The 18,545-nt window shown below is 45.3% G+C and overlaps 2 protein-coding genes across 11 annotated transcripts in view; one reads left to right on the forward strand and one right to left on the reverse strand.

Annotated features, from left to right (window-relative positions):
- Nucleotides 1-7,182: 7,182 nt before the first annotated feature.
- Nucleotides 7,183-10,521, reverse strand: CHRAC1 (chromatin accessibility complex subunit 1). The gene is made up of 4 exons (XM_032713342.1): nt 10,428-10,521; nt 9,724-9,868; nt 9,013-9,139; nt 7,183-8,064 (listed from the first exon to the last, which is right to left on the reverse strand). Exons 2-4 carry the CDS (start codon nt 9,850-9,852, stop codon nt 7,919-7,921), a joined length of 402 nt encoding a protein of 133 aa, XP_032569233.1. The 5' UTR covers nt 9,853-9,868; nt 10,428-10,521; the 3' UTR covers nt 7,183-7,918.
- A 6,888-nt stretch (nt 10,522-17,409) lies between these two features.
- TRAPPC9 (trafficking protein particle complex 9) overlaps nt 17,410-18,545 on the forward strand; it is a 469,416-nt gene continuing 468,280 nt past the window's right edge. For 2 of the 10 annotated variants that reach the window (XM_032687367.1, XM_032687452.1), the window contains exon 1: nt 17,918-17,971. The gene's annotated coding sequence lies outside the window, so the exon portion shown is untranslated. Of the gene's footprint in view, nt 17,512-17,544; nt 17,563-17,688; nt 17,707-17,755; nt 17,972-18,545 lie in introns of those variants that run through there. The other 8 variants (XM_032687378.1, XM_032687405.1, XM_032687433.1 and 5 more) reach the window with 8 other exon arrangements.

Here is an 18,545-nt window from a genome sequence, read left to right on the forward strand (position 1 = left end):
TGCCTCTGCAGATGCATCTTAAAACTCCCTGTGGCTGCTCTTCCACCCAAGCTCCCTGTGGGATTTTGGAGAGCCCAGGATTGCAGGGCAGGTCTGTATCAAAGGGCATATTCTTTTCTCTAAGGTTCTTAGGAGTGCATAGGTTTTGGTTGTGTTTTTCCCACATTTTTGGATATGCTGTTGTACCGGGTGCTTTAGTTTTGTTGTTTTTTTCCCCGCCTTCTTTAAACACAACTAAACCACCTGCTGGAATAACTGCTCCCTGCTCATCAGCAGGGATTGCGGATCCTGTCTGAGAATTGTCCACAAAAACTAAATTGAAACTTTTCTGGCCATCTTATGGGGTTTTTTGAGTGTGCTTGGCAAGCATGAATGGTGAACAGGTCAGCAGGCAAAGCTTGGGAGCCTCTAATCCCCTGGCTGGTGCTTGTTTGTGTTTGCTTTGTTAGGTTAGATTTCCTGTCAGGGGAAAAAAAATATAATGTGGACTCTTTTCTGTATTTATCAGCTTTTCCTGGTTTTAAATCCATGAATAGAGGAACTTTACTCGTGCCAGTATCTGTAAAATTGCACATTTTTTGCCTACCATGTACTTGACTCAGAGCAGGTCAGGGCTGGGCTTTCAGGACATGCAAAATCTCAGCTACGGGGTCATGTGCTGTGGGTTGGATCAGAGTCCTCCTGTATCAGCAGGACATGCAATGAAGTTTCTTTCTAGATTTCACCAAAGTTAATTTTGCATCAGCTGTGAGATGCTCAGATGCAGCTGTTTCTGTGCTATTGAAAAAAAAAAAACATATATTGACCCAAATTTTGGTGTTCCTGATACGTTTCCTCATGGAATTTAATATGACTGAGCCCTTCAATTGCTTATCTCATAAGTAGCATCTTTGTAATTTCATTTTAAAGCAAACAAAACAAGGGGGGAAAAAAACCCCAAACAAACCATCAAAAACCATTAAGGAGTGAGTTTCAGAAACACGTATCTTGGAAAATCAAGTTTTCACTGAGGTGCAATGAGGAATTACATTTGGCAAAGCTCTGTGCTATCCTGAAGTGTTACCGCTTGCTTTCTGTAATTTGTTGAATAAGTGGAGTAGATTTTATAGATGTGTGTGTGTGTGTGTGTGTGTGTGTGTGTGTGTGTGTGTGTGTGTGTGTGTGTGTGTATCCATTTGTGTGTGTGAGTTTACACACAGTTAGTGAAAGGCGACAGTTTATAGACTGTCTATAAAAGATAGAAAGGCAGTATTTTGCTGGAAGTAATAAGCACAATTTCCCTGGCTTACTCAGTGTTTTATTAGTTTGTACAATCACAAAAGTCTCAGCATTTAGGGCAGTTGATAAATGAAGATCCAGCCCCAGTTTCTGTGCAGCAAAGTGGTTAATTCGATCTCGGGAGGGCAAGACGGAAAACAGAATGTATTCATTAAATCCATATTTCCTTTTTCTCTTTAATCCTGGTACATTGCACATTTAACTGACATCTGTTAAGGTTTTAATCTTTTGTTTAATAGTTTCTAAATCTTATTTTTTTTAATAAAATAACTGAAAAAGAGCCAAAAATCAACTGAAAAGTTTCGTATTGTAAATGTTCCCTTGAAGAATCAAAATGTTTTTATGGCCACTTAAAGTTAACTATTTTTTGTTGGGGGTGGGGAAAGAAAAAGCTCTGATGTTAAGGTTGTTTCAAGTGGTACTCTTAAATGTGTGCTTAGTTTGTGTGTGTGTTGCATCTGTGCTGAACTTGTCTTGTGCTTGCATATAACCAATGTAGTGCTGGTTGGGTAAGAGTAGCACTTGTAATGCAAAAACAGACCCAGAAATACCTTCAACTGACTTCTGAGTGTATCCCTGACTTCTGAGTGTTGTAGGATTTCCCACATGGGTTGTACATGTTGCTTTGTGTTCCTCCAGCTGTGGGTTGTCTCGAGGGGGGAGTGTGTGTGTAGTTCACCTCCCGTGTGTATCTCGTAGGGGAGCGTTTGTGTGGCGACGCCACTTTAAACTAAGCCTTAACAAAATGATGGATTAGTCAGATTTTTCTCTCAGAGTATGCAAAAATACTGTTTAACACGAGGAGGTGTAAAGCTTAAATGTTAGTAAAGGAAGTCTTCTCAGCTGGGGAATAGGGGGCACCTGCAGCTCTATACTGTGATGCCTCTTCAGGCACTGGCTGTCGTGGGCTCTCGGGTTCCTCTGGCAGCCAACGCCAAACAGGCTTTCCCAAATCCCAGCTTTTTGTTGTTGAACATACTCTCCTCCCTCCCCCCTGCCAGCAAAATTTCTGCCTGAAGGAGGATTGTGATTTTAACACTTAAATTTACATCCAAAAAAAAAAAAAAAAAAGCCATTCTTGAGTTCCGTGCTCGCTTCAGACGGTGCCATCACTTCCACTTCTCACGACTGACATAGAACCCTTAAAACATTTTAAATAGAGGCAAAAAAAAAAAAAAAGTGTTGGGGACCCAGCTTGCTTTTTCTTTTTTTTTTTTTTTTCCTGATTTGGATCTACCTCATGTAACCAGTTGGGTGCTAATTGCTCAAATTGTCGAGGAGATTGGCAAAAAAGCGACCAAACCGCGCGTGACGTCCGACCTTTGGCGCCCGCGCCCCAAAACCTCGGGGTTATTGTTCGGAGACAGCGATCTTGGATTTGAGTTTTATTCTTTGTGCCTTTGTGGTTGATTTTTTTTGGTGTTTTTTTTTTTTTTTTTTTTTTTTTTTTTTTTTTTTCCCTCCAGTGCGTAACAATCAAAACTCGTCTTCTTAATTAAAAACAGCAAATGGGTTTTAACGGCCAAGTAAAAAAAAAAAAAAAGGGGGCAAAAAAAAAAAAGGTCACAAAATGGAGTTCTAGCGAATTTGAAGTTATTTTTTCAGTGTAGCAAGTTGTAAAATGTACAGTATCACAGCTGACCTAGGCAAAGAGAAATGCCCAATAAAGTTGGAAATGTGTAATCCTGACCCCAAATCTGTACACCTGCGTGTCTCTATATATGCATATATCACACACATATAGCACATAACTATATGTGTGTGCATGTGTATATATATATATATATATATTTAAAAATGAGTGGATACACGTGTAAGGGTGAGGGAATAAAATGTCATTGACCTTTCCACAATTTTATAAGTTTGTAAGTTTACAACTATATGTAAGTTTTTCTACGATGTGAACCTTTTTTACTTCAAAAGAATTCATTTTTGGAAAGCTTTAAGTTGTGATACTCTATCATTTTTTGAAGTTTAAAAAATAATAATAAAAAAAAAATCAACTTTTTACCAGTACCTACAACAGAGGGAGGGGGGAAATCTTTGCTGTAAAATTGTATTTAGTTTAAATATTAAAGAAAAAAAAAAACTATATATGGGATTGTAAAAGTGCTGACATTCCATCATGGCAGGACTTCCAAGCTGTTTCCTAAGGCTTTCTGCTGCAGAGAGACTCGAACAAAAGGAAAATGCCTCTGTTCAGTGTTTTTATAAAACTGCTCCATCAGGTCTAGACTTAAGCTATATTTTCTAAAGCCTAATCATCCTTTAATATGCTGCAGATAAATGATCAGCATGGTTGCACTTTCTCAGTAATAATGTTTGCCCTGCAATTGGCTCGTGACAAGGACTTTAGTTTTTTAACAAAACCAGTCGTACTTTGGGCAGAAGGTAATATTTATATAGGTACCTCAAGATAAAAAATAAAAAAAAAAGAGCCTGAATATGCTGCATTTTGTTTCTTTAACATTTTTCATGTAGCATTTGTTTGCTTTTATGATTTTTTTTAGGAGATGACTCAGCTACCTGTTTGCTTTTGGGGGACCCCGGTAGCATTTTAGGCCGTTGTTTTCTCTGGATCTCGTAGAATGTAGTATCCTGCCTTGGGATCGTGCAGTGGTTTGGGATGAGATGTGCCCATGGGGAGGGGGACCATGGAAATCCGCTTTATGCAGACTTCAGGAAGAGGAGGAAAAGGATACTATATTCCCAAAACAGACAATACATGTTCCTAATTCTTAATTATATATTTTTTTCTCCTGCTCGTTCTGCTTTCTTGACTCTTTTCTCAAATATGAGTGTGGAAAGGGGAAGCTTATTAACAGGGGGGAACAAAGTGACCCAGCTTGCCCTGTTGTTGGCAGGTGTTTTGGGGCTGCACCAAATCCCCTGAGCTCCCCAAATCCATTGGTAAAAGCTGTGCCCCGTGTCAGAGCAGGACGCTCCTCCCTCTGCCCGCTCGCTGTGCGGGTCCATCCTCTACTCCTTCATTTCCAAATCAGTGAAAATCTAAACATGGTGCAGAGATGGGGAATTTTTTTGTTGAGAACTGTTTGAAGGAAGCTGCAAAGGCTGTGAAATCGAGCATTTATTGTCATGTTTTTAAGCTTAGGTGGGTCCTTTTCCAAGTTTGTTTTACAGCTCGCAAGGTAAAATAGTTTGCACTACTTTTGCAATAAACTCATGAAAAACCTAACAGGTTCTGTTCTGGTTTCTTACTGTATATATACAACTAATACTAAAGATTTAGCGTAGTGTTTTTCACCTCAAAACATAAGACTCGTAACAAGCTCAGAATGCTGTAATTCCTGACAAAATAATGATGTGAATGATATTTTATAAAGTTATTTTGTATGGTGTCAATTTTGTTTTGCCTCATAGTATGTCAATAAAATAAATTTCCTCATCTTTACAAGATACTGTTTGATGTCTTTTTGTGTAATATTTGGCCATTTTCTGCATTCTGTGCACTGTGAGACTGTTCCATGCATGAGCATGTTGAATACAGGACATATTCATGGCCCCAGTCATTTTCCATAGTGAGTAGAGAATCATGGAGTCGTTTAGGTTGGAAAATACTTCTGTGGTGATCCAGTGCAACAATTAACCCAGCACTGCCAAGGCCACCACTAAACCGTGTCCCCAAGTGCCACATCTGCACTGCTTTTTAATTCCCCCAGGGATGGTGACTCCACCACTTCCCTGGACAGCCTCTTCCAATGCCTGACAACTCTTTCTGTGAAGAAATTTTCCCTGATGTCCAATCTAAACTTCCCCTGGCACAACTTGAGGCCATTTCCTCTCATCCTAACACTTGTTACGTGGGAGAAGAGACTGACCCCACCTGGCTACAACCTCCTTTCAGGGAGTTGTAGAGATCCAGGAGGTCCCTCCTGAGCCTCCTTTTCTCCAGGCTGAGCAAGAGGAGGTCTCTGCCTGAGAGCCCAAAAGCTCTGGTCCCTTTGCCCTCCCTTGCATTACACCACTCACCTCTGGTTTGGATGTTTCCCTGTGCACTGACCTCCTCTTTGCCCAGCTTTCCAGAGACAATATTTGCTGCTTTAACTGCTTACAAGTCATAATCCTGGAATTATTCATGGAAGATGCTTTGGAAACCACTTGCCTGAAATCCTGCCTTTTGCTTTCTGAGTGAATTCCTACAGTGATCAGTTTTTAAACGGAAAAGCTGTGACCACCTGGTGTGTTCTATAAATCATTGAGTGAAAGAAGATACCCAACAGAACTGCAAGGATGACGAGGAGCTTCCTTTGGGAGCCCAACCCTGCAAACGCAGATTGGTTTTACTCAATAATGTGAAAATTATGTCCCAGCTGTCCCTTCTGTTTATTTTTCCCCTTGTTTTTGAAACCTTGCTTTGAGTTGCATGAGGTTTTGCTCTGTCAGGCTCTTGGGGAAAACAAATAACCCTTCACTGGTTTGATGGCAACAAGCTCTGGCAGCTGCAGGGCCTCGGGGATGGCTGTGGCAAATTTTGGCAGCTCTGAAGTTCCCATCGAGGATTCTGGCTGAGCGAATCCAGAAGGGTGTGCACGTTCTTGTGGCCTCAGTAATTCACAGAATATGTTCATCATCCCACAGGAAACTTCTAAGAGGGATGAAATATGGTGATTTATACTTAGTAACCACAGTCCTTTTGTCATTTTTTTGGAAGCTTAGGAAGTTTCATCTTCTTTGAGCAGCTTTGGCTGGGGGCGGGAAGGACTTCACAAGCCATTACTGGAAGGGGGGGAAGATAGAAATATATATAGATATATATATATATAGAAATATATATAGATATAATAATAGATTCATCCTGCAAAGTGTCCCCTGGCCTGTGTTCTATCTCTAAAAGCCCTGAACACCTCAAACAGGTGAAGATACTTGGTCACTTTTGAGGAAGTTCATGTTCAATTATGTGTTTTGTAGCTGCAGCTTGTGGATGTGGCTCTTCGCTTCCTGCAAGGGATAAGGGTGGACTGGGAAGTGTCACTTGAAATGTTATCCTGGTGTCCCAGTGTCTGGGTCAGTCTCTGTGCACATCTGATCCCCCTTGGAATGTAGTGCCTCTTGTTAATGTGCTGGTTTGGCATTTCTGGTTGTGGAGGGTTGACCTTGGGGCCAGATGTGCAAGTACTTTTTTTTTTATTTTCCCAAAGATCTGGTACATCCTGCTGCTGGCACCCCTTCCCCCCAACAGACAGCATTCCATGCTCAGTTTCCCACAGATCTCCATGCACTTTTAATAAAAACATTAAAAGAAAAAAAAAAGCACCAAACAACCCTTTCAACAATGGAGTAGTTTAGCATAAACCCACTTGGGAACTTCTGTAGGGATCCAGCATCACTCAGCACTCACTGCAGCATTCCTGGTACAATACCATTTTCATTTATGGCAACTTAGGGAAGTTTTTGTAGTGGAACATCCTTTGATCTTTTAAAATAGCATTTCTGGTGTGGCTCAGTAGCTTTGCTCCTCTGCCAGTGCCTGCTCTTACCTGCCTAACCTCCACTGTGCTTTCCTAGCACCAGTCTGGAGTGTGTTGGATTATGGAGCTGCTGGAGCTTTCTGCCCTGTGTTTTAAGAGCAGTTTAGTGTGTCTTCAACCCAAGAGAAGCAGTTGGTGTCATCCTGACAGGAAGGACAGTTCCCTTTACCATACCAAAATGGGGTGTTGAGACAACAAATTCCTGACTGATTCAGGGCAGGTCACTGCCCAGCTTTTTTGGAGTGGGAGGTCCTGTTCTCTAATAACATTCCCATTCTTACCTGGGGCATTCTCCACACCTGGGGGAAGAGATTTTGGTTATTTCTCTCTCAATGACTGACCATGACTCTCTGCAAACATTACTACGCTGGTCATGATTGAAGCTGGAAAGAACAGAAAATTTCTGCACCAACTGTCAGTTTTCATACAAAACATTTATTTTAGAAAGTTGCATGTAAAGTTCCACACAGGGCAGTTGCCATTTCTATTGTAAAAAAAAAAAACACAACAAAACCAAAACAAAATAAACCACAAAACAACCAAGTGAAAAATCCAGCTCTGTCACTCCAATGACAAAGGAGTTGCTCACTCTCAGGAATTCATTCACGTCTAGTAAGACTTCAATGTGCATTTTGGAAGGAGAAATAGAGTTCATGAGAGAAAAAGGTCCTAGAAGTACATATTTACATCATTTTCTAAGACATTTACTTTTACCACCACAACTGCAGAACCTCATTAGCCCTTGTAATGGATCTCCTCAACCCTGTTTTGGTGCCCACATGGTGTCTAGGCTGCATCACAGAAGTAGCTGTTTTTAAAGACTTATTTAATGGACTTGGTCCACTTTTGGAGCTTTTGGACTGAAAGCTGCCTGTAAGAAATTTTAAATTTGGGTACTGATTGTCTGAAAAGTAATTTTAAATCATCTGAGCAAGCTCTGCTGTCAGATTTACACTGTGTCCTCCTACCCCGCCGTGTTTCTGAGGGTAGAATCCCATTCTTCAAAAAGTATAAAGTTCAATTTCTAAACTTCTTAAAGCAAAAGCAGATGGCTCAGTGTATAAATATATCCAGCATCTGGATTCTCAGTCACAAAAACATCCTTTATACAACAGAAAGTGGATCAACTATGAAGCAATTCTCCATTGGCCTTAAGATCCAACACTGTCACCAACAGCTTCGTCTTCATCCTCTTCCTCCTCATCCTCTTCATGTCCTTCCCCCACTTCTCCATCTCGTTTCTCTTTTTCAAGCATCTTTAGGTATTTACTTGCTAGGATCTTCTTTGGCAAGATATCTGGAAGGTAGAATTGTTGCTTTTATAGTCAGTTTTGAACACTTACATTGCCTCATTAATACTGTTGCATCCAAATCACTAATGAAATGAAGTAAAAAAAAAAAATTAGTATTTTTAACAAAGCTCAAGTGAATAATCAGGTAAAACAATCTGACCTATACAGCTGTAAGAGTAACAGGGAATTACCCACTTACAGTACAAGTAACCAAAGATAAGGAATATATTTTACGACTCATTACTGGCAACTGTCTTTACTGTCTGCTGATGTGCATTATTTATTTGATGTAAAATAGAGTGCTCAGCTGCCTGGATCCAACAAGCCAGCTCTCCAATTTATACTCTGTAAAAATGTTTTGTTTTGGTGGGTTTCTTTTTTCATTAAGATACTTGTTCAGGGCAGTAATGGACCTGAGACAAAGCAGAACTGTGTGCTCTGGAAGTATGTCCATGGGGAACCCAGAGAAAGACTGGATTAGGAGCACCTTTGAGCTCAGTGTTACAACACAAATCCAAGCACCAGTAAAAACTGCATGTACACACATGTGTGTACATATATCTAAAAGGAGAGAGGGACCATACAGTGAAGCCCTTTTGCTCAAAACTTACAGATTTCTGTGTGCACCACTTTTGGTCCACGTAACTTCTCACCTAAAGATGTGCAATGATCTTCTTTTATGGGCTGAAAGCTTTCAATGGAATTGTAATTTAAGACATGCTTAAGGCAATATGCTAAGAACTATATATAGTATAATTGTATAATTTAGAGGCAGAAGAAAAATCCCCATTCACAAAGAAATGTTTTCAGCGATGTAGTTTATGAGTTCCAGTTGAATGCTATACAGGAGATTAGCGACCAGCAGCAGAACTGGGTCCTCACAAAACAATGCATTAAGACCAAGATTTCGTTGTCTAAATCACACACTGGATTTGTCCTTGTAACATCAATACCTGCAAGGAACTGAAAGGTCTCACACTCTTCTGCTGTATGAGACAGGTCAGTGTAAGTCAGAGCGTTCTTCTCCTTCCCTCTGCCGTGTTTGTAGGAGTATGAAGCCAAATACTGAACAAAAAGCTCCTAAAAAAAGAGAAAACAAAAACAAATAGTCAAGCTAAGAACTCACGTATACAGTTGATCCCTCTCTCAAGGCAGAAGCACCATGTTTAACCACACAGACAGTGGGCACTCAGTGCAGAGACTCAGGGATGTCCAGTACCCAAAGGGAACTTACAGGACAGACAGGGCAAGGGTGTTTACATGGGCTTATAGTGACAGGAACAGGGGGAATGGCTTCAAACTGAAAAAAAAGTAGGTTTAGACTGGATATCAGGAAAAAAAAATTCTTCTCTCTGGTGAGGGTGGTGAGGCCCAGTTTGCCCAGAAGAAGCTGTGGCTGCCCCATCCCTGGAAGTGTTTCAAGGCCAGGTTGGACGGGGCTTGGAGTAATCCGGTCTAGTGGAAGGTGTCCCTGATCTTCCAGGTCTCCTTCCAACCCGAACCACTCTATGATTCTAATGCCGGGGAAGCTGAGGACCAGGGTTTGGTTCCATGTCTCGATGCGGGGAGCGGGCGGCGGGAGCGCGGCCCGGGGGCAGCGCGAACCCTCCGGCGGTAGAGGCCCCTCGGCCGGGGCAGGGGGAGCGGGGAGGGCGCGGCGGTACCGTGGCTTTGGCCGTGAGGAACAGCGCGTCCTGGTTGATGCTGGACACCTCCGGGGAGCTCTTCATGATGACGCGGATCCGCGACAGGGGCAGCGACACCAGACGGTTCTCGCTCAGCCGCGCCGCCATCTCGGCCCGCCGGGACCTGTAGGCGGGGCTGAGCCCGGGACTACAGCTCCCGACAGCTCCCTACGGCACCGACCTTGGGACTACAGCTCCCGACAGCTCCCTACGGCATCGATCCCGGGACTACAGCTCCCGAAAGCGCCGATCCCGGGACTACAGCTCCCGACAGCTCCCTATGGCACCGACCCCGGGACTACAGCTCCCGACAGCTCCCTACGGCATCGATCCCGGGACTACAGCTCCCGACAGCTTCCTACGGCACCGACCTTGGGACTACAGCTCCCGACAGCTCCCTATGGCACCGCCCCCGGGACTACAGCTCCCGACAGCGCCGATCCCGGGACTACAGCTCCCGATAGGTCCCTACGGCACCGACCTCGGGACTACAGCTCCCGACAGCTCCCTACGGCATCGATCCTGGGACTACAGCTCCCGACAGCTTCCTACGGCACCGACCTTGGGACTACAGCTCCCGACAGCGCCGATCCCGAGACTACAGCTCCCTATGGCACCGACCCCGGGACTACAGCTCCCGACGGCGCCGATCCCGGGAGTACAGCTCCCTGAAACACAGGGACCTTCCTGGACTACAGCTCCCTGCAGCGGGACCGGCCTGATCCCGGGATTACAGCTCCCGACAGAAGGGACTACAGGGACCACCAGCCCCGCCGGCTCCGCCTCCCCGGGGCGGGCGGAACGCGGGTCCCGGACGCGCTGAGGCTTCGGAGGCTTCTCAGAATCACAGAATTCTGTTGGAAAAGACTGGAATTCTGGTTGAAAAAGACCTCTGAGATCATCGAGTCCAACCTATGACCGAACACCACCATGTCAACTAGACTATGGCACTAAGTGCCACGTCCTGTCTTTCTTAAACACCTCCAGGGACGGTGACTCCACCACCTCCTTGAGCAGCCCATTCCTATATCTAATCACCCTTTCCGTGAAGAAATTCTTCCTAATGTCCAGCCTCCCCTTGCACAACTTGAGGAGGCTGTTTCCTCTCACCCTAATAGTTGCTAGGTGGGAGAAGAGCCTGATCTCCACCTGGCTACACCCTCCTTTCAGCACCCCTTGAGCTTCCTTTTCTCCAGGCTAAACACCCTCAGCTCCCTCAGCTGCCCCTGGGCCCCCCTGGATGGGGTCCTGCTGGCCCCCCTTGGGGCTTTCCCTTCCTCACCCCCTTGACATGGCTCCTCAGCCCCAGGCTGGTACATGAGCGTTGGGAATTCATTTTTAATGGCAACCACGCGCCTCCTGCATGTATCCCAATTACAGGCCAGTGGCTCCAAAGTTGTTAATCCAAACTGTAATTACAGGCTGCTCAACGCCTCTGCTGCTGCAGTGCAGTAGCAGGGAATGTGCCTGGTCATCCTGGCACTCCTCGGAGGTTGTGTGGGCGTGTGGAGGACACATGTAAACTATTAAGTGATGATGGGGCTGCATCTTCATTATTAACACATTCCCCGCATTTACCTCGTGTGCCTGCTGTGTAGGTTGTAACATGCTTGTGGATGGGTTTTGCTATTGGGAGCATTGGCTCCAGAAGTTCATCTGTGCCTGTTTGGATGGGGGCTGTTGGCTCCCACAGGGAGCGAGTGAGCACTTCCAGGAGTGGTGACGCATAGTTTACATCAATTCATTAATGGCCTCAATAAAAAAGTTTCCAATGTGCTTTACGAACAACAAGCCTGATGGTTTGTATCGGTCAGCAGTCTGCTAATGCCACTAAATTGTCTCTTAGTATGAGAGGGAAGAGCAGGAGCTTTTCCAGAATACACAATAATAATTCAATAGAATTTAGGGCAGAAAGAGATGTACCCATAAAGAAGCACATTAAATGAAAAATACAGGGAGTTTCTTGACTGAATGTTGCTATCTTATATAGACTTTGCCCAGTACATAAGGACAAGAGTACAGATAATACTGATTTATTAATAAAACACAGCACCATAAGCAGTTGTAAGCACCTTGGTGCAAGGATAATACGATGATACAGTTCCAAAATTACTATATTTGGGCACATCATTTAAAGTTCTCTATTGCAGATAATCTATATCTCTCAGGCAGTGTAATTCCTTTGAGGTTACACCTTCTGCGAGGCCATTCTGTTGAAATTATGTCTGAAGGGAAGCACAATATTCTAGGATGCTACATGGATATCTGCAAGGCTTAGTTTCTTCCTTGATCTTTAGCATCTTGTGACATCTTGTGGAAACAGCTGACATTACTCTGATAGAAAATTTCTTGAAAATACTACTGGGGTCTTTCATGATTTCAATATACATATAAATCCCCATCGAACTACCAAGATTTCTGAGGGTATTGAGCTGTTTGGACACAGAATTAGGACTTGCAGGAGCCAGAATCATGATGTGGCTGTATAGCATAAGAGAATACCATGATACTCCAATATTACTGATATTTAATAATTTATCTTTAGCATACTTTGTAATTGCAAAATTAATGTCATACCAGTAATGGGATCCAACTTGTTCCTAATTAAAACAAACAAACCTATAAAGCTAGAATTAATTCTCTTGAATTAGAACTGAATGGGTGTTGTTATTAAGAATTCTTTGTTAAACCTGACAGGGAACACAGGTAAAATAAATATCACCCCTGGTAATTTGCATAAAAACTACTACTTCCTAATGTACTGATTTTACCTGTGTCCTGTGCTATGGGGGGAATACAGCAATGGCAAAGGAAAACTTGCTGCTCCAATAAACAGTCTGCTCAAATGAGGAAAATTTATTCAGTTGTACTAGTGAGGTACCTGAAAGCAGAAAAGGATGGTGAATTACTGAAAAGTACCTCTGTATCAAGCTTCATTGGATTATATTAAAAGAAAAATAATGATAAACCTGATATAATCAAAATGCCCCACGGATGAGAATCTGGGTAAAGCGTCTGCTGAATTCCCAAAAGCTACTGAGAGCAGTAGCTCTATTGGAGTAGCTTTCTCTGTTGGAGAAACAGTAAATTTAGTGAACAGGGTTATATCAGGCTGGTGGTCAGTTCCCCGTGGAGTTCCCAGGGCTCAATTTTAGGCCACTGTGTTGCTGAGTGACATTTTAGAACCGATTCATACACATTTAAGAAGTCAATAATTAGATATTTAATTATTTATTATCTGTAATTAAAAAAAAGAAAAAAGAAATTCACTATTATTGGGTAAAGAACAGTGGATAAGTGCTGGACTAGGGAAAAACCTGCCCGTGTCAGCAAACAAGGGAAGGAGCTAAAGCTGGTCTGGCAAAGTATAAGCACAACATGTGGATAAGTAGTTGGCACAGACATAATTAATGTGTTATATTAAAAGAAAAAGGTGTCCAGCAGAAGATGCATAGTGCAAAAAAAGAAATTAACCTCTGTAGCAGCATTCTTTGAAATTGCAGTAGAGTGATACAAAAGCAGCATTTAGAAACAATGAAAACAGACAAATTCATGACAAAGCAGAAGTATTTCTTGCATGATGCAAAAAAAAAAAAGGTATTCTGAGGGAATCTGATTGATGGGATAAAAAGGTTGTGTCACATGCCAAATATGAGATAAGTCTGAGCAGTTGGTAAATTATATGTTAATGCACAAATGCAAACAGAAAGTGGCTGAACTGCCAATGGTTGCTGAAAGATACCTAAGCATGTGGAAGTTGTAGGTAAGGCTCTCACTGTAGGAGTTCCTCCATTAGAAAAGCTGCAGCAATGAAGATATTCAAAAGCAAAAATCGATCAAGAGGAGCCAGGCTTTTAGGCGGACAATACTATGTGTAATCTTCCATTTCCACTTATGACAGATACACATTTAGGCAACTTCTATCCAGAGTTGTTCTACCATTTGGAATTACACAGAACATTCTTCATACCTTCATCTTGGAGGATCTCAGGAGACTGAGTAGCTTAATGGCAGTGAGAAATTTCTAGAACACAGTGTTTACACATTCACAATCTAAATTATCTTCTAAAGAAGATATTGTCATATCACATTTTTGTCTTGTAGGGAAGAAGTGAAACAACAATAAAGCGCTGTCAAAAAATGTCACTAAAACCATCTAGCAATGCTAGAGGGCAGATTTATGAATAATTGTGCTGGATTTGGCTAGCATAGAGTTGATTTTCTTCACAGTAGCTGGTATGGGGCTGTGTTTTGGATCTATGCTGGAAACAGTGTTGATAGCACAGGGATGTTTCCATTGTTGCTGAGCAGTGCTCACTGTTACGGATTTACACACACCAGCCACTGTAACAGGATCCAGCTAAGAAAGCAAAGTCTGAGTTCTTAAGTTATAGCTTGATCTGGGTGCCTCCAGAGAGGGACCCCCACCCTTGTTCATGCCTCTCAATTATACCCATAATCACCCATCACCTGATGTCCAAGTCCAATCACTCAATTGTGGTCCATGGCCTCTTGATGTCGTACTGTTTTTCACTGTTACTGGGCTGGCTTTCTTCTGGAGTGACTTCATTCTCTTGGAATTGTCTCCTTGGTCCTTATCTTCTCCACTCCTCTCACATCTTCTGAATTCAGTCAGCTCTTTGTTAGCAGCATTAGTTTTATCAAAGAGTTTATGCTTGGTCAGCTCCTGTGGCCTAAGGCTTCAGCGACTTCAGCTACTAATGCTGAGCCACTAATGCTAAGTGAGAGTATTCAGAGGTAAAATCACAGTCAATCAAATTCCTTCTGTAACATTACACAGAGGAAAGGCCTTTTCTGCCTCTGACCTCACCCCCCCAGTGAGTGGACTGGGGGTGCACAAAGAGTTGGGAAGGGACATAGGTGGGACAGCTGATCCCAACTGGCCCAAGTGATATTCCAGATGATAGGACATCATGCTCAGCATATGAAGTTGGGGAAGAAGAAGGAAGGGAGTGATGGTGTTTGTCTTTGCAAGTCACCACAATAATGCTGAGCATTGGCTTTGTCCACATGAGACCCAATCCTTGAGGTATTTTGGTATCACTGATACCACAACCAAACACAGTGTTAGCATTTGTTGACACTGCATTTGTTACTGATAACATCAGTATTGTAGAAATAAATGTAGAAATAAATCACTTCCCTGGGAGAAATGCTCCAAGTTACATTCCTGCAAAAATTCTGTGAGAGAAAACTAGTTATGTTCTTTATTTAAAACCATCACTTTCTGTCCCCTCTATCCTAAATTTGGCCAAGTTCGAACACACCCATCTTCCCTCCAGAAGCTTCCTAGATTTGTATTCTTTCTGAATTTCACAGAACTGCTCTATCTGAAAATTGCATCATCTCTATCATCTTTGAATTCACGTTAAGTCGGCTCACACTAGTTAAAGGTGTAGGTGAGCAGCCCCTGTGCCTGCACCATCAGCAGCTCCAGCACAGGGCACAGAGAGTGTTTCCTGAACTGCAGGAACTTGAAGGGAGAGGAGAGACCCACCAGCTCAGGCCACAGCAGCTGTGGAGACCCAGGGAAGGTGTTGGGAGCAATGGCCCAAGCCCACCATGTATAAAAAAAACAGTGGCCTCTCTTCGTAGTTTGTTCTTTTTCCTGTGTAACTCCATACACAAGAATGATGGCTTTAGCACTGACTTGCATCCTCTGTGTGCTGTGAAGAATAATTGCCTGGTTTTATTTTCTGCATATTCCCCTTTCTGAAAGCTTCTGCTGTAACGTGTCCCCCTTTGAGCCCCACATCTGTGACTTCCAGGTTTCTTCTTTCCTCCCCTGGTGCTCTCTGGCTGTTGGGGGTGACAGGAATTATTTACTGAGTTCAGAGATTTCTCTGCACAGACACACGGGGGCTGTTATGAACTTTCCCTGGTTGCAGAAATGAACCAGGAGCACCAACCTGCCGCCTGCCTGTCGCTGCTTTCATTGATTTTCATTCCTGACAGAATTTTTAAACCTGGTTTCGCCTTCTCAGCTGGTTCGTGGGTGCTCACTGACCACCTCAGCTTTGCTCCAGCATTCCAGCTGTGCAGATGAACCTGCAGGCACAGCTCTGTGGGGCTCTGCTCAGTTTTCAGTGGAGTTTTGGGTATTTTGCATGGGCCCCTTAGTAGTGGCTCCTCTTTGCCACGCTGCCAGCTGAGAGCTTGCCAGGTGTAGTTGCCCGTGCACAGCCTGCACTGATCCTGCTGCCTGATCCTGGCTCCTGCTGGGTGTACTTGTCTCTTGACCAGACTGAGCCCCTGTGTCCTGCCAGGGGCTTCTCTTTTCTCTTGCTCAGGGAGATTTTGGCTCCTTTCTGCCTCTGATGTCCTCCCAAGCAGCAAATGCCCCTGGCAGGAGAAGGGAGGCTGTGAGTGGCCAGGCTGAACACACCCCATCCCTCTCTGGCCGTGTTGCTGGTGGGCTCAGTCAACCTTCACCTGAGCCTCCGGGTCCTCCAAGTCCAGCTTGTGCTGCCATCCCCTTCTCCTCTTGGAAGCCAGCTGAAGGTCAAGGCTAATGCTTGTTCAGCTCCTTCTTGCTGTTGATTTTTCCCTGGTCTCCCAAAATGGGGTAACTTGAGGGGAGTGGAGAGACCTGCCAGGTCTCTCATGCCACAGCTCATGCCACAATAGCTGAGGAGACCTGAAAGGAGGTTGTGGCGAGGTGGCAGTCGGTCTCTTCCCTCAAGTAACAAGCAATAAGACAAGAGGAAATGGCCTCAGGTGGTCACAGGAGAAATTTAGATTGGGTATTATGAAAAATTTCTTCATCAAAGGTTGGTCAAGTATTGGAACAGGCTGCCCAGGGCAGTGGTGGAGTCACCATCCCTGGAGATATTTAAAAGACATATAGATGTGGCACTTGGGGACATGGTTTGGTGGTGGACTTGGCTGTCCACTAGAAATGCACCTGAGCTCTCACACGGGGCTCATACCTCCAGAGTCCTCAGGATTTTTCCCCTTAAACTACATGACTCTGAGAAGTCCTCTCAGAGGAGGACCCTTTCTGTTCTTGGGGAGGCTCAGGGGGGATCTCATTCTCTACAACTACCTGAAAGGAGGTTATAGTGAGGTGGGGGCCGGTGCCTTCTGCTGTGACAGGACAAAAGGAAATAGCCTTAAGGTGAGACAAGAGAGATTGGGATTAGATAATAGAATTTTTTTTTTTTTTCACTGTTAGTGTGGTCAGGCATTGGAATAGGTTGCCCAGGGAGGTGGCGGAGTCACCATCCCTGGACGTGTTTGAAAGGCGTCTGGATCTGGTGCTGTGTGATGGTTTAGTGGTTTAGGGGTTACAGTGGCAGTGCTGGGTTGACAGATGATCTTAAAGGTCTCTCCCAACCTTGATGACTTTACGATTCTATGACACCAGACCAATTTCGGGACTTGGGAATGCCAGGAAGGCTCACTTTCGGCCACCACTGCCAAAGTCCCTGAAGTTTTCATAACCGGCTGAGATTCACCATCCGGGTGAATCAATCACTCGTTCACCCCTTTTAACGCATTCCTCTCGGAGGAACGCCTAATGCTCGCAGGCACAGGCAGATTCCCCGTGGAAGCGCCGGGAGATGAACCGCGGGCGGCCGCAGCAGCGGGCGAGCTCCGCTCCCCCCTCACGGCTCTCCCGCCATCGCCCCGCGCATGCGGGGCGGGAGCGGCCATTGCCGTCAGTTCCGGCGGCAGCGGGAGTGGGGCCGTTCCTGCCCCGGCTGTGAGTGCCCTTTTTCGGCTGTGGGAGTCCCTGTCCCGGCTGTCCCGGCTGTGAGTGCCCCTGCCCCGGCTGTGAGTGCCCCTGCCCCGGCTGTCAGAGCCCCTGTCCCAGCTATGAGTGCCCCTGCCCGGCTGTGAGTTCCCCTGCCCGGCTGTGAGTTCCCCTGCCCGGCTGTGAGTGCCCCTGCCCCGGCTGTGAGTGCCCCTGCCCCGGCTGTGAGTGCCCCTGTCCCAGCTGTGAGTGCCCCTGCCCCGGCTGTGAGTTCCCCTGCCCCGGCTGTGAGTGCCCCTGCCCGGCTGTGAGTGCCCCTGCCCCGGCTGTGAGTGCCCCTGCCCGGCTGTGAGTGCCCCTGCCCCGGCTGTGAGTGCCCCTGCCCGGCTGTGAGTGCCCCTGCCCCGGCTGTGAGTGCCCCTGCCCGGCTGTGAGTGCCCCTGCCCGGCTGTGAGTGCCCCTGCCCCGGCTGTGAGTGGTCCTTTTCGGCTGTGAGCCCCTGTCCCGGCTGTCCCGGCTGTGAGTGCCCCTGCCCGGTCAGCACCGACAGCCGCGTCCCCCCGTCCCAGAGCAGCTCCCTTGCTCCTTTCGCTGCCCCTCAGCCCCTTCGCGGCAGGGCTGCACTTGGCTCTTCTGCGGTTCATTTATTTTCCCTGCTGAACTTCGCCGGCCCAGCGCGGGATCTGCCCCGGGGAGAGGGAAAGGGGGGAGCTCCCACCTTCCCTCGGTGTCCGCCCGGTTGGGAACCGTGTGAACGGGGCTGTTCCCTGGTAACAGGTTTGCTCCCCTGGGAAAGAGGCTGCTGAGCAGACTCCGGGCACTATGATGGGAGAGGGATAGTGACAGTCCAAAGCCGGGCTGTGTAGTTGGTTTTTTGTTTGTTTGTTTGTTCGTTTTTCTGTTTGTTTATTTTTGTGGAGGTTTCGTAGCTTTATCTGTGTTTTTCGGTCCTATGTTCATTTTAGGGGATGCTTTGGAGGTGAAGTTGACCAAGGGATCTGTGCTGTCCAGGAGGTCTCAGAGATATGAGGGCTCAGCGATGCATGTCTTCGTTTAAGACCCAGCTGCAGTGCAGTAGTCAGGG

The sequence above is a fragment of the Chiroxiphia lanceolata genome, chromosome 1, assembly GCF_009829145.1.
Source record: "Chiroxiphia lanceolata isolate bChiLan1 chromosome 1, bChiLan1.pri, whole genome shotgun sequence".
Lineage (NCBI taxonomy): Eukaryota > Metazoa > Chordata > Aves > Passeriformes > Pipridae > Chiroxiphia > Chiroxiphia lanceolata.